The sequence below is a fragment of the Drosophila ficusphila genome, unplaced genomic scaffold, assembly GCF_018152265.1.
Source record: "Drosophila ficusphila isolate 14025-0441.05 unplaced genomic scaffold, ASM1815226v1 contig_127, whole genome shotgun sequence".
NCBI lineage: Eukaryota > Metazoa > Arthropoda > Insecta > Diptera > Drosophilidae > Drosophila > Drosophila ficusphila.
In genome coordinates, this window is record NW_025064016.1 from 407,096 (window position 1) to 433,884 (window position 26,789).

Sequence of the window (26,789 nt, forward strand, 5' to 3'; positions counted from 1 at the left end):
TAACTGGAAACCTTGTTTTTCTTTGGGGTGGATGTATGGACCAGCTGAGTAGGCTCAGTGACAAAAGTCCGGCAACCACGACCATCAGTATACATACATACAAAAAAAAATCGTGTGTGCGTCTGGATTTTGCTGCATTTTTTATTTAAGAATGAATTATTAACTAACCATTAATAAATTATTATTAAATAAAAAACAGTAAAAAACCGTAAATCAACCGTGAGTAGTCCTGGCAAATCGGCGGTAGCAGGAGTTATTCGTTTTTTCCTTCTGCATATGCTGCTCGTAGTCGTATCGATTTTTCAGCCACATAGTACCTTAAAAAAACCCCTCAAAGCAGATACACACCGAGTACTACAGAAAACCGAGAGAAACAGGAACACCATGGACCAGGAGAACTTCCACGGGCACAACAGCCTGCCGCAGCAGCTACAGAATCTGCACCTTCAGCCGCAGTCGATCCAAAATCCCGTCCAGACGGGATTCGCTCCACGGCGGCAGTACGATAACTTGGGTGCCCTAGGCAATGGCAATCCTGTCGCCGGTGGAAGTCCGGTCAAGGGTGCTCCGCTGGGGCAGCGACCGGTCAAGATTAAGAAAGAGAAGGTGGTGGCCCAGGTGGCGCAGCATTCCCAGTCGAGCCAACTGCAGGTGTTGGAACTGGGTGATCCTGTTTCAGGGGTTGTGGGACCAGGAGTACCCGGAGCAGCCGGTCTGATTGGGGGCATCCTGCCCAGCGATGAGGCCCTGAAATTTGTCAGCGAAACAGATGCCAACGGGCTGGCCATGAAAACGCCCGTGAGCATTCTGCAGGAACTGCTCAGCCGACGTGGCATTACACCGGGCTATGAGCTTGTCCAAATCGAAGGAGCCATACACGAGCCGACCTTCAGGTTTCGCGTGTCCTTTAAGGACAAGGACACGCCCTTCACGGCCATGGGTGCGGGTCGCTCGAAGAAGGAGGCCAAGCATGCGGCGGCCCGTGCGCTCATCGACAAGCTGATCGGCGCGCAGCTGCCGGAGTCACCGAGCAGCTCCGCCGGTCCATCGATGACTGGGCTCGCGGTTGGCGGAAACGGAGGAGACGGCAATGCCAATGCCACTGGCGGGGGAGAGTAAGTTTGGCCCATAAAGATTTATTGATCTGCTAATCGATTTACTTGCAGTGCCAGCGACAAAATCGTGGGAAACCCAATTGGCTGGCTGCAAGAGATGTGCATGCAACGGCGATGGCCGCCACCATCGTACGAAACGGAAACGGAAGTGGGTCTGCCCCACGAGCGGCTCTTTACGATCGCCTGCTCGATCCTCAACTACCGGGAGATGGGCAAGGGCAAGAGCAAGAAGATCGCCAAGCGGTTGGCCGCCCACCGCATGTGGATGCGACTGCAGGAGACGCCCATTGATTCGGCCAAGATCAGCGACAGCATCTGCGGCGAGTTGGAGGGCGAAGTGAGTACCATCCAAGACACCAGCAGCACATTGAGCGAGAGATACATGCGCATCTCAGAAGAATTTACTTTGCTTGAGATTTAACCCATGGGGTGCCAAGCATCCCACTCTTTTGACGCAATATTTATGCATGCCTTTAATAACAGACTGATAACATATATTGGTTGCGGACTATTAACCTAGAATACTTTTGTAGACAATTGTTCAGATTTTGTTGAGATGTCCGCTTTTTTTTTATCGATGCTATATTGTTATTGTTTATAGAGCTATGCAATATTTTAAAATCAACTAAAATTTGTGATACATCCAAAATGTTATACTAACCAAATGTTATAAAACTTGTTTTATGTCCTCTAATTTCCCCACTCTGGAATGACCAAATTAATCAGTGTTTGTTTTTGAACCTTTAACTAATTTAGTTAAAAGTTTTACTTAACACTGTTAATTAGTAAATTCTAGAGTGATGTTTTGTTACAATTTAGTCTGTCCCCTTAAAAATATTCGATTTTAGCTTTCATTTGAATAATAAAACAACCAATTTAGTGTACAATTTTAGATTATTATTATTAGTAGCTTAGAATCAATTACACAAATGTTTCCAAAAGTTGTAAACTTTGTTTTATTTGTTGATTTTGCGGTTTCTTTTGGTTGGTTCTTGTCCTGTTTCTATACTTCCGATTTTCGTTCTTTTATTAATCTTAAAAGCAAGTATAGTTTGAAGAGCTCAAACTTTTAAAGCACCCTCTGCACAATTTCACATCCAAGCGATATGTTTCAACTCACCATTTAGCGTGGTTGATTTCGATTGTGTGCAACATAGACTGGAGAGAAAGAAACCAACAACTTTGCGCTCTTATTTACAGCCCCGCAGTAGCGAAAGTTATTATGGTGAATTGAAAGATATCTCTGTGCCGACACTGACCACGCAGCACAGTAACAAAGTATCCCAGTTCCATAAGACCCTCAAAAATGCGACGGGCAAAAAACTGCTCAAGTTACAGGTAAATTTCACTGTCACCTAATCACACTGCATCAGAGCATTAGTTTTGATAATTTTGACAAGATATCTGTTGTAAAAACCGAACTTCTCAAAAAGCTTTTAAAATATTTATTGACTTATTCTTATTCTTATTCTTATTTTCTTTTTCCCTAAAAGCTTTTTGCATTAAACAACCGAATTTAATTAGGTTTGGCTTTGTTATTAATATAATTGGATTAGGAAATGCTGCAATTCAACAAAAAAACTTCTTTAAACCCTTTTATAAGTTTACTTAATTATAAACTTCACATTTTCCAAATTTTTTAATCAAGAAAGTATTTTCTTCGGAAGTTCGGTTTTTAGTTGATTGTGTTTTAAGCCCTTGTAAATACTTCGTATTTTAAATACACTTTTATTTTGAGTCTGCGCTAATGTGGTGCCCTATGTTTTGTTTCCAGAAGACTTGCCTAAAGAGCTCCAAAATCGACTATATTAAGCTGCTGGGCGAGATTGCGACCGAGAATCAGTTCGAGGTGACCTACGTGGACATCGAGGAGAAGACCTTCTCTGGCCAATTTCAGTGTCTGGTTCAGCTCTCCACGCTGCCTGTGGGTGTTTGCCATGGGAATGGACCGACGGCTGCCGATGCCCAGCGCCATGCCGCCCAGAACGCTCTTGAGTATTTGAAGATCATGACCAAAAAATAGGGGCAGCCAACTGCATAGCAAAATCTGAACGCACACCACGGACCACGAAGATTCGGCGGAAGCAATTGAGGACTCTCGATAGCTTCCTTTCCGGGGATGCACCTAGCACCATTTTTGGCTCATGGCGATATTATGTTTAGTTTGTTTTCCATTCACCGATTCCTTTGATTAGACAGTTGACTTTTTTCACTATATATGTAAATGTTCATATATACATAACTATACGTACACTTGCATATACAGACAAGTGTTTAATCTATATTGGAATCTTAAAGTCACTTTAAAATGTAAAACTCCCAAAAACGAAACCCAATGAATCCAATGAAACTATCTAACTAGGCTTAAGGCAAATTGCGTGGTAGGTCTGCGGAGTTAATAAGGCTTATGAATATATGGTAATTCGGTATTCGCAACTCGAGTTGTCTTGTTTACTTGGGGGTTATCACTGTTTGTGACTTCTAGTGATGGAAATCACTGGTTTCAAATCGGAATAAAATAAAAACTACCTTATTAATGCCTGGTTTTTAATCTAATCCATTCTAATCAAATTTGTATTCAATTATATAACCGATATTATTGTTTATATTTGTTAATCACAGAACATTTTTAAAACCTTCCAATTCAGCTCAAAATTATCCTTAAAGTTCCCGTTTTCAATAACGTAAACTAAGAAATATTGCCATGAAAAGTTTAATTTTAATCAGTAAAATAGTACCTAAGCTAGATGGTTATATAAATTACTCTATTTCTTCTTTCGGTCCTGCGTGCACTTAGGACAGAACCACTTTCCTTTGGGTTTTGTTGTCAGGCCAACGCAGGCAAAGTGGAACCATTCGATGGGACACTGAAAGTATGGTTGAAAAATAACCATTTGAATAAACCATCGCTTGCATGTAAAAGAAATACGTACGTCAGGATTGTCGCAGCCAATCATCTCGCCATAGGACACCTGGTGGCACAGGCAATATGTTGGCTCATTGGGATCGACGGGCATGTCCATAACATCGCTGGGATGTGTGGCGGCTGTGTGGCACGATTCCTTCTCCGAGTCATCCACCTCGACGGTTTTCTGTATGAATAAGGCAACCAAAAGTTTTAGAAAAGTTTTTGGATGGCAGTGACATGCATAAGTGAAAATGCAAACGATAGTCTGAATGGAGAATGCAGGATATCTACAGGGATAAGCTAGAAAAAATATAGAAATTCTTCTACGTTGGGCGAACTAAAACTGGGAATTGGTAAACAAACTAAGATTCTAACAAAGCAGATGAGAATGTGGATGGTTTACCTTTTGTGCGCCCCCTTGCGAGTTTCTTTTTCTTGATTTACCTTGGACTTTTTCTTTTTGGTACCTTGTCCGGTATTGCTGCTCGTATTGAGACTGGAATTGGCATTGTTTTGGCTGCTGCCACGGCCAGTATCCTCGTCCGAGGATGCTGATTTTTTCTTTTTACCCGTCGTCTTGCTGTCCTTGGTTTTTTTGCGACCCTCTGTAACAAAGGATTAGATTGGTGCTAGAATCGAGGAGTACACAAATCCTGCTTACTTTTGGCAACCACTTCCTCGGATTTGGCGCGCGTGGAGGAGGCCTTCTCTTGGATCTCGCCCTCAAATCGTGCCAAGTCGTTGTCCAGTCGCCGGATCTGCTTGTCCACCAGTTCGTACGTCTGGATAGCCAGCTGCACCTTGTCATCACTGTATTCCTTGGCCTTTCCGAAAAGAGCCTTTATATCCTCTTGGCGCTCCTTTCGCTCCTCGTCGCTCATGGCCCCGTTTTCGCCTAGCTTCCGCATAAAGTCCTTAGCATGGCTATCGATGCTTTTCATGGCCGTTTGAGCACGATCGTCCAGTTTCCGCATCAGCTTAAAGTTTCGCTCGAGCTCGGTTGGCAAACTCTCGAGACCTTTTAACAAAGGGTGAGTTATAAAAGTTTTCTGTAATTCGAAAACGCCAATACGGATTTACCATCGAGATAGTTCTCCAAGTATATAGCCGACGACATCTTTTAGATGAATTTTACGTCTCTAAGCGCAATTTAGGATGTATAAGCAAATACTAGCGTCTATTTACTATTCAGCAACAGCTGTTGTTAATGCGTGGGAAGATTAGACATGACAACAATGTCCCTCGATTGTACAACTTATCGATAAACAGACAGTGGAAGCAAATCTCAAATAATTGTTAAAAATAAATTCTATTTATTAAGTATAATGTAAAGTGTAATTTTTTTGGGAAACTATTTTGTTTGACTTGTCAGAATCTTACAGGATAAACCAAGATCATAAATATGACATAAATATATGAGATCATATGATGACTATCGACATTACGATAGTTGGCAACTCTGTCTCAACAAATTGCTATTATTTGTTTTGACTTGAAAGCTGTAGCAAGAATTTGTCCAATTCGTAAATAATGAGCGCCAGTTCCGGAGGATCTTGGATCAATGCCATCTTCGATGAGGTAGCCCTCGAGGGTTTGGAGGGGGTGACATTGCCCTGTAAGTATTTTTCATGTTATAAGCCATTGTAAGCATCGTTTCCTTTCTCATTTTTAGATCTTTGGGAACTTTTGGCCAGGCGCCTAGAGTTTCATCCCTCTCCACTGCCGGATCGCATTCGGGAGCAGGTGTGGACCTTGCTGCTTCGTGCCCCATCTCAAAAGATCGAGTTCTTTGAGCTGCCGGCAGAAAGACCCCTAATGCCATACTATGATCGAGCCAAAGACATGGACGAACAACTGGGTTTGCCTGTTGTGCCGGAGAAGTGCCCCTACATGTTGTATTCACCTGCCTCTGTGCAAGAGAATGGCGTCATGGGCAACTGCACTTCTTTCAAAACGAGGAAACTAATTTCGGCCAGTGATTTGCAGGACCTAACTGCCGCCCAGGCCACCGAAAAGCACGCAGGCAAGCTGGTCGTGGTGGCTTCCCAGGAGCTGCGGGAGTCGTCTTTGACTCCCCAGAATCTTATGTTTCCCAAAAACCTACCACTGCCCAACTACATCTTTTTGGAGGCCATTGGTCGATCGCGCTATAGCGGGCTCACTACCGGAGGCCCTTGGTCATTGATGAACTATAGCAAGGACACTGGAATACTGTTTTACATTAAGTGGGTTATAGCTATGGGTCTTCATAATATTTTTTTTTCTTTTTCTATAAAGCAAATTAATAATTAAATAACATTTTTACAGAAACAAACTGCTGACATTAAACCTTATAACTACTCAGAACTATAACGAAATTAACAACGGGCGCATCTTGCTTTCTTCGCTGCTGATACTACCCCGATTTCATCGAGTCTACAAGAACCACTCTCAGGAGAACCTCGAGAAGCTATACTTGGAAATAATGCGGACGAGCAGTCGTCAAATACTTGTGACCGACATTAGTGATATCCTGGGACGCCCAGCACATTTTAAGACTAAAAAGCTGCTAGTGACACACTCTTTTCGGAAGTTCTTTGAGACGAAGCAAGTGGAAAGGTCTATTAATGTGGTGAGCAAGTCGGGAAAGCCGTCCAAGTCGACCACACGCAAGGTAACTGTGATACAGCTGCGCAATCCTGATATGCAACTAAAGGACCTCTACAAGAGTGAGGAGAGCGAGGAAAGTCCGGTATCCGAGTTCCTAGATATGGCTCACTGCCATTTGGACATGCCACCCGAGGAGGAGGTACTCCGGGCCGTGGCAAGATTTGGCAAGCGTGGTCTTAATAGCAACGAATTGTGTCACTACACGGGTATCAACGCCAGCTCAATGCGTCACTTTCTCAAGCTGATCAAGAAAAACGGACTTATCAAGGAGTACACGGAGCAGGTGGGGAAGAGCCGCCAGTTCCGCTTTGTAGCTGTGGAGCACTTACAGGACCTCGAAAAAGAAGACGTGATAAAGAGAAAAGGACTGGAAATCAAGTGCAAAGATGAGCCGGTAAGCAAAACTACTATCTCAAAATAGATACTTCATTTTATATATTAACCATTTCTTTCCTCAGACAATTACCGAAAGCACAGAGGTTATTCTTAAGGATTTGCCGGAGATCGTGACGAATGCCCGAACCATTACGTTTAAACTAAAAAAGACCAGATCGGCCTATATAACGCAGCGCCAAATTGATCGTCAGAAACGGATTGTAGGCCAAATTGATCAGAACTGCTTAGTGCCCCTGCACCGGATTCTAAAGAGCCTCCAGGAAGCGGAGCGCCAGGCAGGCTACAAGGACTGTCTTTGCCGGCGTTCGTTAATGCGCTTGTTGCGTCCCTTGGTTGAAGACGGTGTCGTAAACGTGTTCGAGGTCACCCTTCACTACAAGCAGCGAGTTCGCCTTTACCGCTTTGCCACGCACCCGAAGATCGGGCTTGATCATCCGGTCATGAAACGGGAAATCGTTAAGCTGAAGAGCAACTTTCATTTGCTCTCCGAGGAGCGTATGCGGCGGCCGTCGCTGATGCCTTTAAAGGAGCGCAAGGAGGCGCTCGCCCGGCGAAAACTAATGGCAGAGCGCCCAAGTGTGGTGGCCAAGACTCAGGCTCCAAAGCTGCTGCTGGCCAGGACATTGCACGAATTCCTCTACTATCTGTTCCACGAGCTGTCTCCGGAACAGCAGCCCCTTACTGTCACCGCCGAACTTTTGCAGCACTGGCAAAAATCGGAGCCGGCGTTGCAACCGCGCCAGTTTCTCGAAGACTGGCAGGCGGAGGAGGAGAAAATCCTGCCCTACACCAAAGACATAAGCTGGCGCACGTTCATACCACCGTTACCGCGTTATGAGGACAAGCCATCTGGCTGGCTTTACTTCATGGACGCCATGGACCGAATGCCCCTTTCGCTCTTCCTGCGCATCTGTCGCATCGAACGCGAAGCCAGCGATGAAGTGCGTCTACAGCTGCAGCATCCCATTCGCCAGCACTACCTTCTTTCCCAACTCAGATTGGAGGCCATTGTGCCTCGACTGAAGTTGCAGCAATTATATGTGGGAACTCTGCGGCTTCTTAACAACATGGGTCTTATTCAGGTATGCGAATCGTGATTTAATGATTTTTCCCTTTTTGTCAAGTCTTCCTTTTTTTCAGGTGAGCGAGCAAAAACTTGGTCGCGACTCCCTCCATCGCTGGGTCTTTTTAAATCAGCGCACTCGCTTATTGGACACCACATCTAGCACGGAGCACAATTACATGCAGGTCAGCGCTGATCGCTCGTACACGCAGCTCAACTTTGAGTTCACCAACGCAGATCAAGTGGGCAACTATTGGGCCAAATTGCAGCACATCTGCATCTACACAAAGCTGGGTTACCGCAAAACTTTAAGCTCACAGAGCAAGCTTCCGGTTCGTCTAAGGATTCTAGCGTTCCAGCCTACGGTGGAGTTCGATCAGGCCGTTGAGCTGGACAATGGAACGGTTCCGGGCGATCATTTGGGAGCCGCTGGCCTTGGCTCGCATTTGTTTGCGCACCAGTTCCGCCACTGGTCGTGGGTGCAGCGCCAAAACATTACCAAATTGGCTGCAGCGAGGGATAAGGTAAAAAAAACAGCTCGGAAACGGACAACCATAATGCGTCTGAAGATGGGACCCCGGATGAATATTCGAAAAACTCGTGAAGTGTCATCCGGTAAGACTACCAAAAAGAAGTCTACCGGTCCACGTGACGACATTGACCGGGATGCTCTGCGAAATATGCGCACATTACGCGTTAAATGGGCGCCCGAGGAAGACCGCCTGCTCAAGATGGGCCGGGCCGTTTATATGTTCATAGACGCACCCACGGTGACGCTGGCCTTGTGCGACTTGGGCATCGTTTGCCGGGATCTGATACGTCGCTGGCTGGGCATTTGCAACAAGACAACTCAGGCATGTGTGCGTCGAGTGCAGTTCTTAGTTAAGATGAAGCGCGACATCCCAGACGTGCCTAGCTGGATTTACGCGATGCAGACGCAGCCACAGTTTACCTCGGTCTACAACGAACGCTTTTTGAGTCAGCTAAAGCGGGACTACCCGAATAAGACAGATTTCCAAGGGGCGCTGATGGTTCACTTTGCCCTCTTGATGGCCAAGCTGCAGCGAATGATTGCCAAATCGGTAAGTATGATGAAGGTCTACTTTATGTCGGGATTGCTCATATTAAATTAAGAGGTTTACTTCTACATTCAATATCAATAGTACTTGTTTAATTCATGAATCAATTTTTATTCCAGCAAGGTTCAGTAAGTCGGCAGTTTCTATTGCCAGACTCATTGGACGCTTTTGGTAACCAACTGCGCGACTGTCGATCAGCGGTTGAGGAGCAGCAACTGCTTTATCAAGACCCCGCTACGGAAACGGATCTTCAAGTGGCCGTGGCTCAGGGAGTGCTGCACAGCAATATCTGCTGTGCCAAGGATAAAACGCTGCTCAACTTGCAGACGTTTGAGATCTACAAACACTTCTCTGAGGAAGTACTGAATGCAGCCTTCAACAAGGCGCGCGCAGATTCGCTGCTAGTTGCGGTGAAGAGACGAAACATACAGTCGGCGGCAAGTCGGCAAATCACAGGACCTGGTCATCTACTGAGCTCGAAGTACAAGTATCGGTTAATCTTCACCAAGCTGACGCACCTTGTCTACGACGGCTACTTTGCATTGGATCAGAAGTTGAGGGCTGACCAGGAGCAGCAACTATCGTCGCCACACTTGGCTCAACTGCTGGTGATGGGCGAATGGTTATCGGAGAACAGGCTGCGTCTTTCGCTGCAACTGCCGGCCAATATTCTTACGGTGGACACCTCCAACATGGGGCGGCAGAGTGGATGTGCTTCGGATCGCATTTTGGATCACTACAGTTGCATTTTTGACAACGCTCCGCAGACCGAATACTCCAAACGGTTGGAAGGAGAGTGTAGTGGCCGCCAAGCATCTCGAGTGCGTTTCCACCCTGCCAACCTGAGCTTCCGTTTGCCCACCAGTGCGTACAACCAACTCTCCAAACTGCCCTTGCGTAGCATGCACTTTTTCTGCGCCTTGGATGCTTTGAGCGAGACAATTACTATAAGCCAGTCACGCTTGGAGCAGGGTGATTGTCCCTTTACCAACTGCATTATGCGCAGCGGCAACTATCTAAACGCTGTGGAGCGGATAGCCCACGAGCAGAGGCCCATCCTGCGACAACTGGTGGCGGACGCCCTGCCCTCACAGCAGTTCCAGTTGGAATCTCACCCTGCGGGAACCCCAATCACATTGAACACTTCGAATCTTCTGCCTCTTGCCCAGCAATTGGAGGCTTTTTGGCGCCGGCAGCAGCAGGCGATGGAGCTCAAGGATTTGGGCAAACAGCTGGCCGATCGAACCCTGCAGAAGCTCACCGACTGGCGCACAATTTGTGCCGAGCTGCTCGACGACGAACCACATTCGTGGGAGGCGGAACGTGTTCAGGAGTACGAACCGGCATTGAACAAAGAGGAGCGTGCCCGGGCACAAGATGTGTTTGTGGTCCATTTGCCAACAATCGGCATGAAGGTCTCAGAACAGCCAGAGAGCAAATTGGCAATTGATAGCCTGCGCACTTCAGTGCTTAACAAAGTTTTAAAGTAAGTTTTGGTTGAAATCTTCTTTGGTTTTTAGAAATCAACTCTTTGTTTTTCTTGCAGAGCAACCTACTGGCAGTATACCGAAAACACCTTCGAAACCCTGCGACCAACACTCGAGGAAAGGGGATTCGACGCCCGTGCCATTAGGTACATGGAAGACATCCTAAGTCATATTGAAAAACATACCCTTGGTGTGACGGGTTTGGAGTTGCGCAGGATTTTTCCCTTGGGCGACTTCCTCCTGCAAACTCTACACCTCCTCAGCGATCACGATCTCGTCAAGCGTGTGGGCATAGTTAGTCATATGTACGTTCACAAAAGCCACATCCGCAACTGGGTGGTACACACATTCCACATCAAGCGATTGGAGCGTGAGAAAGTACAGCCCATGGTGGCAGCGGCTCCGGGAACACTTTTGGCTGTTGTCAATCACAAGCGAAAATTGGAGGCCCAGGAGACAACCAGCTCGAATCCGGAGAAGAAAATTAAACTTATGGATCAGCAGAGCACGGAAAGTGAGAGCGACGAGGCAGGATGTTCGTCTGCCAATCGTCCCAAGAGGCTTACGCGAAAGGAGCCAGCCATTGAGGTTGCTAATTCCGCGATAGAGGCCTCTCGCGATGCGATTGCCATGAGACCGCAGCCGTGGATAAGGGTGAATGCATCTCTTAACCGTCGCGTACTCGATCGTTGGTTGGGCACCGTTCTCAGCGAGTGCATTGCCCGCATCGGTTGTACTGTGCACAGTTTGTTCCTGCGATTCTTGCATCTGGTGCCGGTAGATATTATGTTTTTGCTGGAACTCCTGCACGATCTTGGGTGTCTTCAACTCATGGAGATGAGGCCGCACAAGGTGCACGTGGAATCGCTGCTGGACGATGATGAAGAGGATGGTGACGAGCAGCCAGTCACGGAGCTTTACGATCCAACGCAGACTTACATTCAAGTTCATGGCAATGCTGTTGGCCGTCTTACCAATTTTATTGGGCTTAAGAAATACAGCACTGAGTTTATTTAGGGTTTGTGCTTAGATATTTTACCTTGTTTAGAATATCAAAGTAAATAATATGTAAGCGAATTTGATAGTTTTGTAAACTTATGTTTGACTTTCATTAAAAAGTTGATTAACTTTGAAAACACTGTGTAAAATTTTTACTGCATCTGCAGTCACATTTGGACGCCCTAGCAGAAATGATAATAAAGGTTGCTTTAAATAAATATTAATTAAAAGTAATTGTTGTTTAGAAAACCGACACCAAGTCAATGCTAAATGCAAAGAAAGCTTTTTACGTAGCAAACGATTTATCTTTCTATTTTTGATAATCAAACATTTAATTGATTGTTTAAAATAATCCATGATTAAATATAATCCACATTGTTTGATCTGTGCAGTGTCCACTTAAAAACCAAACTTCAGAAAACAAAAACACGCGAGTTTTTTTTTTTTTTTGTACCGCGAATTCGCATTCGTGGCGTTTGTTTAATTTTCAATTCACTTGTTCCTTAAATCCTGGATTAACTTTAGCACATCACTAACGCCGTGGAGAGGTTGGATCTGTTTACCGCTTGCCTCCAACGCGGGGAGCAGCCTTCTGCGTGACCTTGGCGGCCTTCTGCTTGGGCGCGGACTTCTTGGCGGGAGCTGGGGCAGCAGCCTTCTTGGCGGCCTTGGTGGCACGCTTCTGCTCCTTGGCCACCTTGATGGCCTGGTCGCGCTGCGCCTTGCGAACCTCGGGCTTCATGTTCCTCTTGGCCATGATCTCGGCCAGCGAGGCACCGACGATGGCGCGCTGGAACTTCTGGGTGCGGCGGGTGCGCTTCTTGGAGGCCTCCTCCTCGATTCCCTTGCGGTGCTTGCGACGGTACAGCACGGTCCACGTAACCTTGCGGGGATTGCGCTTCATCAGGTAGGAGCGCTCGCACTTCTTGTCCAGGAAGGTGAAGGACTGCAACGGATGCACTTATTAGTCATTATATCCCTAGAATATCCCGGATAACCTACCTTGCCATCGACCTTAACCATGGTCTTGCCATGACCGGGGTAGATTTTGTACCCGCTGAATGCGCACAGTCCAATTCTGTAAATCAAAACACACTTGTTAGTGAGGGTACTGTTTACTTTCGTCAAAATGGCCTAATCCAATGCAAAACAACGCAATTAACCAGGCATTTTGTCGTTTTTCGGCATCATACTTCATCTTGCTGGCGTAGAAACACGAAAAGAAAAGAAAACGGAAGTGGAAACGAGAGGCAGAGCCAAATTGGTGTGACCGCCACTGAAGAACGAAAGGGGTTTAAAAAAACCACCACGTGCCGACATAGTGCTGTTATTGCAGGGCTGTTAAGCGCACTAATTTTAAATTTTAAAATTAGGGAGGGGATTCCTAAGAAAGTTTAGTTTTGATTTTTGAATCGATCAGAAATTTGTTTGTAATGGGTAAGGTATTAATTAAATAAGTTAATAACGAATATATTTACGCCTGCCCCTAGCTTAGCTTCTTTTTATTGTTCATACATTTAAGGTAAGACAAATTTATTCGGGTTTCTCAAATTCCTCTTCTTCAGTATAGTTGGTGTGCAGTTCTCCTGGGCGCAAAAGTTTTCCAACATACGGATATTTTTCCCTGTACTGCAGGTCCCACTCCCTCAAAGTTTTCATCTGGCTGATTGAAAGGTCGCACAAATCATCGAATTCCTCGCTTTCATTCGAATCCACTGAGAAATTTATCAAGTTTCGTGAAATATCCCGTCCGGCGTAGTTTGGATAAACACCATGTTGCCCGTAATAGTGAACAGATCGCGATACATCGTAGACATTAAAGTTTATGGCCACCAGGAGTCTACCATCCTTTCGGGTTCCATTGTATTCACGAAGCTCAGACACCGTGAAGTCCTTACGAAGAGGTTGCAGTTTCTGTTGGCCGCTATCCTTATTCCATAAATTTGTGTCTGGTTTCTTGGTTTCCTGTTTACCATGACGTTGATGACGACGTCGTGAAATTTTCAAAACCTTGTAGAACACGATGGTCGAGACAATCAAGACGGTTGCATTAAACGGCGTCTGCTTAATAGCGTTATACAAACTCGAGTACCAGGTTGCGCTTTGATTCGCAATCCTTGAATTGCCCGCCATGCTTGTCATCTGAAATAATAAAAGGTAATAAATTTATTAAAGTACGAAAATGTATTGAAGCACCCTCAGTGTGCTTAACAATTTTTACTTGTGAAAACTGAACGACGGTGTTTGTTGGACTTATTAGATTAGCCTACTTGGTTCGTTTTTATAAAATACCGGTATATATGGTATATATCTATTCATAAAATTAAAATATACGAAGTCGATTATGACGAAATCTGGGGCATCTTCAAACTTCAGATTTAAAAGGACAGCAATAAATTCCAAATTTTAAACGACTTTTAAGACCACCATTAACATACAACGCTTTATAACGTTTTTTAACATGACTTTTTATAAAGTGCTACAACATAATATTGATTGTAAATGATATTTAAGATGCAGTCTCGAAAACAGTACGTTCCATGGCGAAAACACGCTTGGCTCGCTTTGTGGCTATAGCTTCGACTGCTTCATTGAAATCCAAAAGAGCCTTGGAGAATTCAGTATCGCTTTCAATAAGCCGGAGGAAAATGGTGGCCTCGTCTTCAACTTTTGGCTCTTGCTCCTTTTTCACCTGAGCCTTCTTCTTCTTGGCCTCGATCTTCTCGCGGGATTTGCGTTCCTCCTCCAGATGAATTGTGGTCAGACGCTTCTTCAACTTGATTTCCTCCACGCGAGCTTCCAAAAGTTTGCAGCGCGTTATTTCCCGTTCAAACATCTGTTGGAAAATATACGTAACTCAAAAATGGTTATTAATAGGCATTTGAAAGCTTCACTTACCGACATCATGAGAGACTTTTCCTTGACCGTGGCACTTCGCATACCCTCTTCCAAACGGAGCATTGCACAATCGCCATTTGCTAGACTCACGGTCAGAATCGATCCATCTGGCTTGAACACCAAATGGGTTACGGCGTGCTTAAACTTGACCGTCAGAATTGGTTGTTTGTGGGACATCAACAGGTCCCAGAATTCCAGATTACCCTCGACATCCCCAACGCAAAACAGGGAGCAGCGCCCAGTGCTCCAGGCGCCACTAATCACTTGGTTTTTCCGGCTGAAGTAAAAGGTACTTGGACAATTCTTGACCTCCTCCGGACCAAATGCGGATCCGCCAATCTCCAACTAAAAGGAAGTTCTTCACGAAGAAGGGATTACGCATAACAGCGCGAATGGGTCCTTGGAAAAGTTTATAGGCGTTAACGAGACTTTCCTGCGGAGTGGTTCCCTTGCGATTGCCCACGAAGACATAACCCATATCGCTGCCAATGATATAACGCACCGGGATGGTGTACTCAAATTCCAGAACAGTAACGCCATGTGCGTCCTGTCGATTTTGCACTGTCTTGGGATCCGGCTCGGCCAGGACCTCATGCACCGGCATCAGGAGATCTCGGGTATCCCAGTACTTGACGGACCCGTCCAACGATCCGGAATAGAACTCAGTATTCAACTTGGAGTGTACCCAGCAGAGAGCCGTAGTGGCTTCGCGATGAGCAGCTTCCAAGGGACAGACGCTCAAGGGGCCACCCATGTTGCTCGTTTGCCAAAAGCTCACCTGACCCTCTTCGTATCCACCCACCATATAATTCTCATCCCGCATACACACTTTGGCTATCAGAAGCACTCTTCTGGTATCGTAGTAAGCAACAGGACGTGTGGCATCGTCCAAATCCCAAATGTAAAATGAATTCGAGTTTTCGGTTCCAAAATCCGGCAATATGTACTGTGGTTCCGTGTAATTGGGCAGTAAGCTCCTCGAATTGGAGAATGTCAAAAGAAACTGGCTGGGCTCGTTGTTGAGCCACTCACACGTTTTGAGCTGACGTGGTGGAATCCAAAGATCGTGGAAAATATTTATACCTCTGGCTGCAATTTTCATGTAGATGCCACGTCCCAAATCTTCTGGCAGATCCGTAAAGAAATCTTCATAGATGTTTATTGCATTGTTGGCCGAACTGATTTGCATCACATTATGCATGAGTTCATTTACTTCGATTCCCCAAGAGTCATCGCGTTCGACTTTTTTGCGATAACGCATTGTGGATTCCTCGTCCGCGACGTTCACCTCCTTGATGTTCCACCCGCCCTCGTAGTGATTGAGGCCATGCGAATCCAGGGTAACATTGTGGGTCAGCACCGAGGATGCGGCGTACTGCTCGCTGAGCTGGGTCTTCTCGTTGATCGGATTGCGCAGAATGTACTTGAGACGCAGGCGGCCACTTGGCTGCACACTTAGGATCATCTCGTTACGGTCCGTGAAGAGGCACTGCCGTCCAAAGCGACGACGCTCCCGCGACAGGATAAACGTGTTGCCCAAAGTACCCATCTTGGTTAAAGCGAATCTTCAATCTCTTTGGAGCTTTTGCCAAATATTAACGAATTTATTAGGTGATTAATTTTTTAAAGCGCCACAGGCCCAGCGGAGGAATAACTCTGATTGATTTTTCTCGGAATAATTGGAAAACTTACAGTTCAATGGAAAATATAAAAAGAAATTTAAAAGTGAGTTTCCTTGTTTAACAAATCTAGGAATTTGTCAAAGGCCGAGCTGAGTATAGTAAGATTTGTGATTGATTTATCTCAGAAAGCCAGTTAAAAATCAACTTTGATTTTTCAACTTCGTATTTTTTGTAACTTTATTTCATTAGTAAAAGCTAAAATGTAACATTCAAATAACAGTTTCCGGTTGGCACTTATCCAGCACTGTTGCCTTAGGGTGGCCATTTTTTGGTACTGTTCAACGCCTTAGTGCTTGCAGTGCGAGAAGTAACAGGTACTCAACTTACGGTCACACTAATACATAAGAACGCGGAAAACATTCAATTTTTTCGAAAGACAAGCGTCGAATTATCCAATTAACTAGTGCGCCCATAATAGAGCAAGCTTTGTTGCGTTGGCATTGAATGTCCAAAAACGATTAAGAGCAATTTGCAGTATGGTGGGTTTGGTCAGTTGCAAATCGTTGATTGTGTTTATAAGTATGAGTATGTTTTGTTTTAGAGATGGACCTGCAACAGTTCCTTTCCTTGGAGCGCCAGCAACTGCAAAAGGACCGCCAACGACTGGCTAACCAAAATCAATGCCCCGCCGCCTTGCTTGTGAAATCCTCCGATTTTAAAGTGCAATGTCGCAGGGCCAAGGAGTTTAGAGATTCCATTGAGGCAACGGAGTCCAATGAACCCACTACACAATCGTCTTCCTTGGCAACCGGCGGCCAAAACGAAGAACTCCACTTGGACTTGCAACAGGGCGAGGAGGTGGTAGGTGAAGAACCTCCCACCGAGAAGGAGACGGTGCCCCCCAACACCTCGAAATCGACCAAGGAGTTCGCGAATCAACGCCAACTGCTCGTCGGCAGCGCTCGCCAGTACAAATCGCCAGATGCCTCGTTGCGGCGCAATTTGGAGAACGAGCGACCGCTCAGTGAAAACCGCTTGCCAATCCGTCGGTCGGTAAGTACACTGAACGAGAAATCCGCAGCATAAGATGATCAGTTAGTCGATTTAAATCTGTACCTAGATTACGGTTTAAAAGCTAACAATTTTAATTCACATTTGTTGTAGCAATCTTCTGTGATTAGTTTTTAAGTTATATATTTTTTTTATTTAAAAACAGTTCTATTTTCTGTGTACATTCAGAGATTCCGTTTTATAACTTTGAGATCTAGAATGTGCGTTGCGCTTCACTGACGGTTCTTACCGCATCGCCAATTTGTCAGACGACTGGCCATAAATGTGCGAAATTGGTTTCTCTACGCCTCGTTGCGCTACTCATTACTTTCAAGCATATTCAAATATTTTTGGGATCTTTGTATCAGTTGCACATAGGATTTCATAGTGCTCTTAACTCTAATTAGGTGTGTAACATTCGGTGAGTTTCCCAGATTGGGTTTTTCTTTTTAGTTATTCTTCCTAATTAACAACATTTTAGCAAAGCTTTCAGTTTCTTTTTTTGCTCAGTTATACATCTCGAATTGTCTATAAATCTTCCCAACTGAATCAGTAATCAGTCTATTTCTATTCTATTGCAATGTCAGGCTTTCAGCAAAGGAAATTCAAGCTTGAGAAGTTCAAATGTAATTAAAAATTGCAACTCATTTGAAATTGAGCTACCTATGTAAAGGTTTCAACTTAAAAAAGTTCATAGAGTCATAGAACTTGTGTTTACATACTGCATTTACAATTATGACAGTGAAAGATATTTAACGACTTCGGATTAGCTGAGTTGGCTTACCCGTTTTCACTTTTAAATTTGCATTATTTATAAGGTTCTCGCAGGGCCAATAAATAATACCTAGTCCATCGTTCACCCTTTTTTAAAATTGCATGGCCTATTGGTTTTCACCGTCACCTGTCTGTGGATTTGGGAACAGCGAATTAAGTTTGGCGTTTTAATTATTCACATTATTTCTTTTGAGTGCTCCGTGTTTTGTTGCGTTTTGAGTGCGGCCTCGTTTCCTTCCGCTATCAATGTTGCATGGCCCGTTTGTATTTGCTACTGTTTTTTTTTTTCTATAGCAAGTCCATTCCGTGCTCCAGTTACCAACAATTACGGCTCTGCTGTGAACGAGCCATTCGCTTAATGAATTTGCTGGCACCGCTCTCAGTTGTAATTCGAAGCTCGTTTGTTGCGTTTGCTTTTGTTGGCCTGAACTTGAAATTACTTAGCACACACTCGGTTCTTATACTCGGATATACCCTCAAAATATAACTATATGAGGTGAGCGGAAAGTGGGGGCGTGCCCCTGATTGCCGGCAAATCAAACCCAACGAACGGAACACAATGGAAGAGTCAGTCTAATTGACTTGATTTGGCAAACCGGCAAGCGCCACAAGTAAACCCAAAAATCAAAGTGACGTAAACCAAATATTGAACGAATTCTAAATATACCCAAACTGACACGCTTCAGTTAACCCAAAGAAAGTTTAAAATTAATTGTCAATCAATCAGCAGCAATGCAGAAAAATTTATCAAGGATACTCCCCTTTTTAATTGCTAGGAACTGACATTTTGGCTTTATGTAATTTTTAATCAAATATTTGTATAACGAGTTTCTCTGTAACGCGAGTTTCTAAGTAACTTTCATTTTTGTCGAGTCATATCCCTATTTTCTGTCCATTGGTGTGAAAGTGCACAAAGTACACGTGCTAGCCACGCCTTCCTGTCAACTCCGCCCTGCGATGGTTTTCATAAATTCCTAATGATAATTGATATTGAAGTCCCCTTTTCCCTTGCTAAAAATTAAGAACTACAAGCTAATTTTTAAACAACAATTTCGTTTAATTACCCAATATATTTAAATACTATTTTTGTGTATATGCACAGAAAATGAACTATTGCTAATGAAAGGGAATCAAACACGGAAACTCGAACCCTATTAAAATTTACCTATGTACTGTGAACGAAAGTCATGACCTGGACAAGGTTGAAACCAGACAACTTGTAATTAAACTGCTTGTTAGGGATGGTCAAACTAATCGTTTCCTTTTTGTTAGTCTTTGTGACGTAGTTAAGGGTATATTGAGGTCAATATTGAGGTCCGTTATCCTGTTTTAAATTCTTTTGACTGGCCTTGAACTTACAACGATGCGTGGCGACGACAAAGGCATCCATTCCCGTTCAGCTTTCACACGCATTTTCATTAGTTTTCGCGCTTTTCGCACACAAACTAGCTGGCACTTAGTTAACCCAATTTTGATGCGACACGCAATCAAATCCGATGAATGGGCGTAGTAAACAGAGTCGTCAAAAGTGTCGAAGCCACAGTGGGTGAATTTTGTAAAGGGTTTCAAAAATATAGTGATATTCATGATTTCTTAAAGAATTAATGAGCTTAACAAACGTTTACTTTTAAATTCTAAAGAAAAAGTAAGTTAATTATAAGAAATGTTTATTCGATAAAGTGGGGGATTACAGTCCTGATTTGAGGGTGCAACCCACTGTTTTCAGGCTCTTGACTTCGGTAAATGAGGGAAAAAAAAACTTAACCCAGACGAGCTACCTTTTCCCCCATCTAAGATGAACTGCGTGACCCCGTAATTTAGATTCCTACTTGCCACCACTCCTCTGATTCGCAGTCTTCATTTTGATAGTTTCCTTGACCTGAATTGCTGGAGGGCTATTGCTTTTTCAGCTTTCATTTAAGGACTGAACGCTATGCCAACTATTAACAATCGCCTGCTTAAATTGCTCTTAATTATGCAAAGCAGGAACGGTACTCGGATGTCCTTAGTCTATTCAGGCACTCACCTGAAATGATGAAAACGTTAAAAAGGACTTTAATTAAGGCGCACATCATCAGGGCTAATAGCGAGTGAAGCGTAATGCATGCAGCTAATAAATTGAGGCGCAGGTTCCCTTTCGACTGACGGAATACCAGTTTACCAGTAGGCTGAAACAGCCAGCTGGGTTTTGTTGATAAACAGGCGTGGAAAACGTCTCAGCCGAGTGCTAAAGGCGCTTTCAATCGTTTCACGAAGCGCCTCGTCCTTTATGTTATTATTTTTGTTACCCTTTAACGTAAGTAGCATATGAGGATGAAGGCTAAGAACGAAACAGATCAATAAAAAAAGAGAAACCTTAATAATAATTAAAGATTTTCAAGTTCTTGAAAATATTTACACAGTATATTGATATTATAAGAAAACGTTTTCTTGTGTGTTGTTTTATAAATCCATATTATAAACACAATCAAGAGTAAAGTTTCCAACAAGGTATTTTTTAGTCGATTCCTTGTCGGTAGTTCTTTGTTCGGATTATATATAATTTTGTTGATGCCATCGGTGCACGCGATTTGCGACGTCAACGGCATAAAAATTATGTGCAAAAATGGCAGTAGGCATTGTGGAGTGTTCGCTGGAGCAGCTCCTGCTGAAGTGCTGGTGCTGCTGACCCCAAAAGCAGACGGAGAACGGAGCCAGAATAATTTGTGGCCCTCGCCACATATAAAAATGTATACAAGCTTCTTGCTGGTGGTTAGTGTCGCCGAATGGAACACGGGGCATTAGAAAAATAAAGGGGGACCGATAAGGAATATATGAAAACACAAATGCCACCTACCCCACCGAGAAACCACTCGCAAATAAGGACGACGGCCGACTAACATTTGCTTTCTCTCTTGCACGCAGGATGATATGGAGCAATGGGTTACGGACACATTTTATTCGTACTTTCCCGGCTTTAACAATGAAAATCAGAAGCGGCAAAATTATTTGCGTGAGCGACAGCGCGAGAACCAGCAGAACTTTCTCAAGCACCAGGTGAGCGTTTCGATATTACCATAAAAATATTTTGATTATGTGCGAACATTCGTTCAGCTAAGCAGTGTGAAATTTATGAGTGCGAAATCAATGTTTATTTCGTTGCTAGATGCTCCATCCGCCGGTCTCGAAGCATCTGCGACCGGGACAAGTGAGGAAGGCATCCCAACCCGCTGCGGCTCCGGCTCAGAACCGCTCCAGCCAATCTAGCACTAGCACCTCGAACCACAGCACAACGGATAAGACTGACTTAGAGTTAATTGTAAATAGCAATCCCAACTATGTGCCGCCCAAAATACGGCCCGGCACGACGCGTCAAAAACTCCTCCAGGATCTGGGACATGTGGAGCTCTCGAACATTGTAACAGGGGATGGCATCATGGAGCGGAATCTCCGGAGTGCCGAGCTGGAGACAGCTCGCAAAAAGGACTACCAGCGGGATTTAATGCAGCAAATTGACGAGAAGCGTCGCTCCATTGAACTACTGAGAGAAAAGGAACGTCGTCAGGAGGAGGCGTTGACCAGGTAATCCATTAAGTAAACACTCTTTTAAAAGAATACTAATATTTGACTCACCAACAGACGACTGGAGGCGCAATTAAAGACAATACAATTGGAAGAGCAGTTGGAGAAGGAACGTGTTCGTGCTGAAAGGGTAAATATCATAGCCACTAATTATTTAATTAATAGGTATAACTTTTAAAAGAAAAAAAAAAAACCTCTATGCAAATATTTTTGCTTACCTAGTCAAACCATTCTGAAATATTGGTTTCCATTTAATCAAACACTAAACCGTAAAGCCTTGAGTTTATTTATATAACTACATTGCGATTACATATCCAAATATTCGATAGGGCGTAATTGTCATTGATTGGTATTACCATTAGATTTACAATCTTCGCCCCAAAATAAATGGTCCGAAAGGGAAAATTAATTGTAATTGATAGGAGTATTAAGCTCCTGATTTTATTCGTTCGCATCTAATGATAGATAATTGTAACTGTGCGTTGTTTTAGTAATTGAATAAGCCTTCTCTAACTTTTGTTCACTATACTGGCAGGCTCGCATCGACTCGGAACAGAACCGCTTGATGCGGGAACAGTTGTTGGCCAAGCTGGAACAGGATGCCCAGTTGCTGCACGCAAAGGAATCTAATAATCTAGCTGAAACGCCAAGGACCACACGCATTCGAGGCAAGAACAATAACGCCAGTAATATCAGCTTAGAAGGAAACGCCAACCGCGTGTACAAATACTTCAGTAACTCGGCGCATCACGAGTACAGACGTGGTCAACCGTTGCCGCCAGCCGTTGAGCTGGACTTTGAGGTGCCACAAATGGCCAAGATCGAGCGAGAGTGCTTCCATCTTTGCGACAAAATATGTCCGCTCTGCGATGAGCCACTGAAGAGCTACGAAAGCTGCTGTCTGCGATGCCAGCGGAAATTGGCGCTAAAAATTAAGCAAAAGCAGCAGCCAAAACGAGATGGAGAAAACGGAGAAAAACCAAGCGAAGACTCTGAGGAGGGCAAACACGAGGAAGAACAGGAACGGAATGATGATCGTGATGAGGAATCTAACCACAACTGCCAGAGCAGCTACGCTTTAGTGTGCCATAAGTGCGAGCGCCTCTATGCCATGTGCAGCCAGTGTTTGGCCAAAAGCGATGTCTGCCGGGCGTGTCAGCGAGAGCGAAATGTCTGCATGAACTGTCGCCGCAATTTGTGTTCTTTTTGCCTGGAGGAGGTTGCCTGCGGCAGGGACACGGAACGTACGCATGTAAATGACAAGGAAACCATCAGGGAACCGCCTTCCAGCAACGCGTTTCAAGTTCTGGAACTGAACTATTCTGTACCGCCAGCAAAGGAATCAACGGCCATTAATGCAGCAGACATATCGCCTCCGTACTCCGTTAACATAGCTAGAAATTCTGTGTTCCATGCCGACTACAAACCAACGCCGGTGAAGCCGTCCATTCTCGAACAACTGCCGACGACCTCGGGTAGTGCCAACACCAGTTTCGAGCTGGACAGCGCCGACGAGCAGGCTGTGGAGCGGGTGCGACGTCAAACGGATCAGCGGCTGTCGCGGTACCTCAAGAACTACGGGGATTTGGCCACCAAACAGCAGCAGAAATTGCAGCAACAGGAGTTGCAGCGCAGCAAGAGCGAATCTCGTCATCGGGGCACGCAGACAATGCCACAATCGTTGGGCAGACGGGATGTGGTTCTACGAGAGTCCGCTGGTCAGAATCTGTCCATGCCTTTGTTGCGCGAAATGCCCAAAATGACGCGACAGGAGACTGGAGCACCCTTGGCTGAAAATGGGCAGCGCAAGATTGATAATCTTAAGAAGCGTTGGGAGGTATGTGGATTACTTTCAGAATAGCGCTTATATATTTAAAAATGCATTTATATTTATATTTACAGGTGCCTGCCGTGCAAAAGTTCACCGTTTCAACGTCATCGCCTAAAATCCTAACCCAAGTGGGAGCCATAAGAAAACAGTTACAGGCTGCGCGATTCTTTGATGATGAAGTTGATCCGGATGATTACTAGGGTCAAGCCAACCATCTTTTTTTTTTCATAACAAAACTGATTGTGTTGACGCCCTTATTATCCGAGCAAAACGAATTTAATTCTGTTTGATGTCTTCACATTTTTAAACTTTTGCCATTATTATTTCACTTTTCTTCATTTTGTAAACAACTCATGTAGTAATAGCTTTATAGTAAGCTGATTCCAAGTGCTTCGGCTGTTTCATTCAGCAACTTTAATATGTAAGCCATAAAGTTTGTTAACGTTTATTGTTCTTTTTTTACGAAAAATTATTAACTGCAAAAGTGTTGATTAAAAGGATACAATTAAAAACAAACTTTCCTTAACAAATGAGATGTTCATTCTTTTAAAATCAATATAAGTTTGGTAAAAAAAAAAAAAATTTTCCTTAATAAGATTGCAAATATTTAAGCGTATGTGGTTTTTTTTTAAGGCAAATAGTTTTTTTCTACATATTTTTTCCTGAAATTTATATATATTATCTAAAATGAGTAAGCTTGAATCCCTTATTTCCCAGGTAAGCCCAAAAGATTGAAACAATTCGAGTGTTACGTTTGAACATAAATATTTTTTTTATTGATTTTTTTTTTTTTGCATTGAGTGGTCGATCCTTGGGGTCAGTGGCGTCTATTGGTCAGCCTACCACTGGAGGGGCTGGGGAGCGTAGACGGGGGCGTACTGCGAGTAGGCACCGGCGGATCCGTAGCTGGGAGCTGGGGCGCTGCAGGGAACTGGGGCCAGGTTGGGCTGGCAGCTGAACAGGTAGTTCTTGGGGCAGGGAGGAGCCGGGATCGAGACGGGAGCGGCGGCGTAGGATGGAGCAGCCGGGGCGGCGTAGGCCGGAGCAGCGGGAGCCGGGGCGGCGTAGGATGGAGCGGGTGCAGCGGCGGGCTTGCCATAGCCACCTCCATAGGAGGAGCCGAGCATCTTATCGTCCTTGTCGGCGACAACGAAAGCAGCCAGCAGGCAGATGGTGGAAACGATGGCGATGCACTTCATGTTGATTGCTTTGGTGGTTTCTTAGACTGGTTGGTAGCAGACTGCGATGCTTCTGCCTTCGCCACTTGGGCTTTATATACCCGGAGTTGTGCAACCAAAAGTGCAGAGGCAAGCACTGACCAAGTTTACGGTTTACCCAACGACCCCTCGAAGTCAACGTGTGTGGGGCTTTTTCTGCATGGCCAACAGAAAGCGAAAAGAACAAACATTTCCTCCGCTTTTTTGGGCCACTGAACTTGTTGAGTAAACAAATTGCCGTATGCCAAATTCATGGGTTATGATAATATCGGAACCAAACTATGATGGAAATGGTTAAAGCAAAGAAAATAAAACAAGTGCACAACATTATAGATATACATTTATTTTAATTAATTAAATTACTGTCAAGTTTCTTTTATAAAGAGGTTAAGAGGTTGTGTTAATTATAAAAATAAATTAAGTACTTTGTTACACCCCCATATTCTTAACACTTAAACTTTTCTCGGAAAATTATATTTAATCGCCCAATATGCATTCCATAGCAAAATATATTTGCATAGCAACATATTCTACAAGTTTTTAAAATGTGTTGAGTGGGTGAACTTAATTTCCATTTCCGTGTGCTGAATTTGATTTTGCTTTTAGAGCTGAAAATTTAAATAAGAATTTAAGCTTACTAATCCCTAAGCAATGCTTAGTAAAATATGTATTAATATTATTAATATGTTTTACCCCGCTTTCAAGTTATAAAAACTTGAAGACCTTCTTATATAAAATTCCTGTAGTTAAGTTTCAGTAATTGTGAATGGAGAATGCTTTCATTCCTTTCAAAAACCGATCGAAAATAAATATGAATCCACACTGTATTCAAATTTTCACATAGAACACCAAACAAAGTTGATTTTCTGTAAAGCTTATTAAAATGAAATTCGCTTTGCAATTCTGTCAAAGAGTGCGGCATCGTCAGCTGCAAAACCGCGGCTTGCATATGCCACCAGTTGAAAAGACCAGAAGCAATGACCAATGGAAGTACAAACTTGAGCACTCTGAAGATTTAATAAAACGGGCAATGACTCTGTATAAGCCCAATGAATTGATGCTTTGCTTTAATGGTGGCAAGGATTGTACGGTGTTACTGGATATTTTAGCAAAAATAAAGCCTCCATCGATTCCATTGCGAGCAGTTTATGTTAAGTCCGCGGATCCCTTCGAAGAGCTGGAAAAGTTTGTCGATGACTGCCATAATCGATATGGATTGCAATTGCTTCGCTACGAAGGAGTTCTTAAATTGGCTTTTGAGCAATTGCTAGCCGAGAATCCCCAGGTGAAGGCCATGTTCCTTGGCTGTCGACGCAGCGATCCTGGTGGCTTAAATCTTTCAGAGATGTTACCCTGCGATAATGGTTGGCCGGCAATGATGCGAATTTTCCCTTTGCTCGAGTGGAGCTACCACGATATTTGGAGTTATATTCGAATCAACAATTTGCCATATTGCTGTCTTTACGATCAGGGTTATACTTCTTTGGGAGATCGCAGTTCAACACATTTGAATCCCAGTCTTCTGGCTTATGACGAGAATCTGGGCAAGATGACCTACCGGGCAGCTTTTGAATTGGAAGACACCCGAATGGAAAGGGTCAATAGGGATGAACATGACCAGGGGACCATGGGCGAATCCAAGCAACAATAATCTGGCTCAGGTCAAGCTCAAAGTTCTTTTTACTCTGCTCTTGACATGCCATATTCTATTTTTTGTCCATCAGAACTTGAGCCAAAGTGGAGCAGCAAGTGTCAGCTAACTGGGCCGACAATTCTTCGCAAGACCCCATTTCAGTTGCCATACAATTCGCTTATCAGACAATTTGAACAACTTCAACAAGCCGGCCGAACACCTTATGAAAATTAAACTTGTGTATAAGAGAAAACATGGTGAAAGTTGCAAAGATGAGGTGGTTTTGGTGAAAGCTTTTTGTTTCTAAAGTTCAGGACTTATATTATTTTAAATGATATCACAAGTAACTGATTAAGGTAATAGTATATTTGTACATTTATTGAAAAGACCTGTGGAAATTGTAAAAGTAAAATCGCTTCTTAAATGCAAACTATTAAATTTTTTGTTAAAAATGACTTGAGTTTATTTGGTAATTAATAACTTATATAAACAAAACATTATTACTGT

The 26,789-nt window shown here is 43.9% G+C and overlaps 9 protein-coding genes across 14 annotated transcripts; 4 read left to right on the forward strand and 5 right to left on the reverse strand.

The window, feature by feature from the left end:
• Window positions 1–155: 155 nt before the first annotated feature.
• LOC108092677 (interferon-inducible double-stranded RNA-dependent protein kinase activator A homolog) lies at window positions 156–3,551 on the forward strand. Of its 4 annotated transcripts, none has more exons than XM_017192360.2 (5): window positions 157–219; window positions 341–1,115; window positions 1,167–1,452; window positions 2,316–2,453; window positions 2,890–3,551. In XM_017192360.2, the coding sequence occupies exons 2-5, from the start codon at window positions 385–387 to the stop codon at window positions 3,136–3,138; spliced, it is 1,404 nt and encodes a 467-aa protein (XP_017047849.1). In that variant the 5' UTR covers window positions 157–219; window positions 341–384; the 3' UTR covers window positions 3,139–3,551. The 4 variants fall into 4 exon arrangements, with proteins under 4 accessions (XP_017047851.1, XP_017047852.1, XP_017047849.1 ...); XM_017192361.2 differs by having other exon boundaries at window positions 2,893–3,551; XM_017192362.2 differs by lacking the exon at window positions 2,316–2,453 and having other exon boundaries at window positions 156–219.
• A 261-nt stretch (window positions 3,552–3,812) lies between these two features.
• LOC108092678 (inhibitor of growth protein 5) lies at window positions 3,813–5,388 on the reverse strand. 2 transcript variants are annotated; one of them, XM_017192365.2, is made up of 5 exons: window positions 5,104–5,388; window positions 4,685–5,041; window positions 4,468–4,628; window positions 4,049–4,207; window positions 3,813–3,982 (listed from the first exon to the last, which is right to left on the reverse strand). In XM_017192365.2, exons 1-5 carry the CDS (start codon window positions 5,138–5,140, stop codon window positions 3,881–3,883), a joined length of 816 nt encoding a protein of 271 aa, XP_017047854.1. In that variant the 5' UTR covers window positions 5,141–5,388; the 3' UTR covers window positions 3,813–3,880. The 2 variants fall into 2 exon arrangements, with proteins under 2 accessions (XP_017047854.1, XP_043065340.1); XM_043209405.1 differs by having other exon boundaries at window positions 4,049–4,209; window positions 4,428–4,628.
• Window positions 5,389–5,488: 100 nt separating this feature from the next.
• Window positions 5,489–11,833, forward strand: LOC108092703 (general transcription factor 3C polypeptide 1). Its single transcript, XM_017192418.2, has 7 exons — window positions 5,489–5,638; window positions 5,696–6,248; window positions 6,331–7,066; window positions 7,131–8,150; window positions 8,209–9,213; window positions 9,330–10,696; window positions 10,757–11,833. The coding sequence occupies exons 1-7, from the start codon at window positions 5,554–5,556 to the stop codon at window positions 11,712–11,714; spliced, it is 5,724 nt and encodes a 1,907-aa protein (XP_017047907.1). The 5' UTR covers window positions 5,489–5,553; the 3' UTR covers window positions 11,715–11,833.
• Window positions 11,834–12,003: 170 nt separating this feature from the next.
• LOC108092704 (60S ribosomal protein L24) lies at window positions 12,004–12,944 on the reverse strand. Its single transcript, XM_017192419.2, has 3 exons — window positions 12,890–12,944; window positions 12,699–12,774; window positions 12,004–12,642 (listed from the first exon to the last, which is right to left on the reverse strand). The coding sequence occupies exons 1-3, from the start codon at window positions 12,892–12,894 to the stop codon at window positions 12,256–12,258; spliced, it is 468 nt and encodes a 155-aa protein (XP_017047908.1). The 5' UTR covers window positions 12,895–12,944; the 3' UTR covers window positions 12,004–12,255.
• Window positions 12,945–13,165: 221 nt separating this feature from the next.
• On the reverse strand, window positions 13,166–13,964 carry LOC108092630 (membrane-associated progesterone receptor component 1). Of its 2 annotated transcripts, none has more exons than XM_017192267.2 (2): window positions 13,918–13,964; window positions 13,166–13,838 (listed from the first exon to the last, which is right to left on the reverse strand). In XM_017192267.2, exon 2 carries the CDS (start codon window positions 13,836–13,838, stop codon window positions 13,230–13,232), a length of 609 nt encoding a protein of 202 aa, XP_017047756.1. In that variant the 5' UTR covers window positions 13,918–13,964; the 3' UTR covers window positions 13,166–13,229. The 2 variants fall into 2 exon arrangements, with proteins under 2 accessions (XP_017047756.1, XP_017047757.1); XM_017192268.1 differs by lacking the exon at window positions 13,918–13,964 and adding an exon at window positions 13,893–13,907.
• A 147-nt stretch (window positions 13,965–14,111) lies between these two features.
• Window positions 14,112–16,377, reverse strand: LOC108092759 (dynein intermediate chain 3, ciliary). The gene is given in 3 exon segments (XM_017192491.2): window positions 14,112–14,532; window positions 14,595–14,909; window positions 14,911–16,377. Coding segments are annotated over 3 exon segments (1,875 nt in total). The 5' UTR covers window positions 16,144–16,377; the 3' UTR covers window positions 14,112–14,205.
• A 217-nt stretch (window positions 16,378–16,594) lies between these two features.
• On the forward strand, window positions 16,595–23,962 carry LOC108092736. Its single transcript, XM_017192465.2, has 7 exons — window positions 16,595–16,755; window positions 16,818–17,269; window positions 20,945–21,076; window positions 21,186–21,601; window positions 21,659–21,731; window positions 22,137–23,438; window positions 23,504–23,962. Exons 2-7 carry the CDS (start codon window positions 16,820–16,822, stop codon window positions 23,630–23,632), a joined length of 2,502 nt encoding a protein of 833 aa, XP_017047954.1. The 5' UTR covers window positions 16,595–16,755; window positions 16,818–16,819; the 3' UTR covers window positions 23,633–23,962.
• Window positions 23,963–24,180: 218 nt separating this feature from the next.
• LOC108092633 (vitelline membrane protein Vm34Ca) lies at window positions 24,181–24,680 on the reverse strand. The gene has a single exon (XM_017192271.2). The coding sequence runs from the start codon at window positions 24,629–24,631 to the stop codon at window positions 24,272–24,274; it is 360 nt and encodes a 119-aa protein (XP_017047760.1). The 5' UTR covers window positions 24,632–24,680; the 3' UTR covers window positions 24,181–24,271.
• A 758-nt stretch (window positions 24,681–25,438) lies between these two features.
• Window positions 25,439–26,737, forward strand: LOC108092766 (FAD synthase). Its single transcript, XM_017192499.2, has 2 exons — window positions 25,439–26,310; window positions 26,374–26,737. Exon 1 carries the CDS (start codon window positions 25,533–25,535, stop codon window positions 26,298–26,300), a length of 768 nt encoding a protein of 255 aa, XP_017047988.2. The 5' UTR covers window positions 25,439–25,532; the 3' UTR covers window positions 26,301–26,310; window positions 26,374–26,737.
• Window positions 26,738–26,789: the final 52 nt, after the last annotated feature.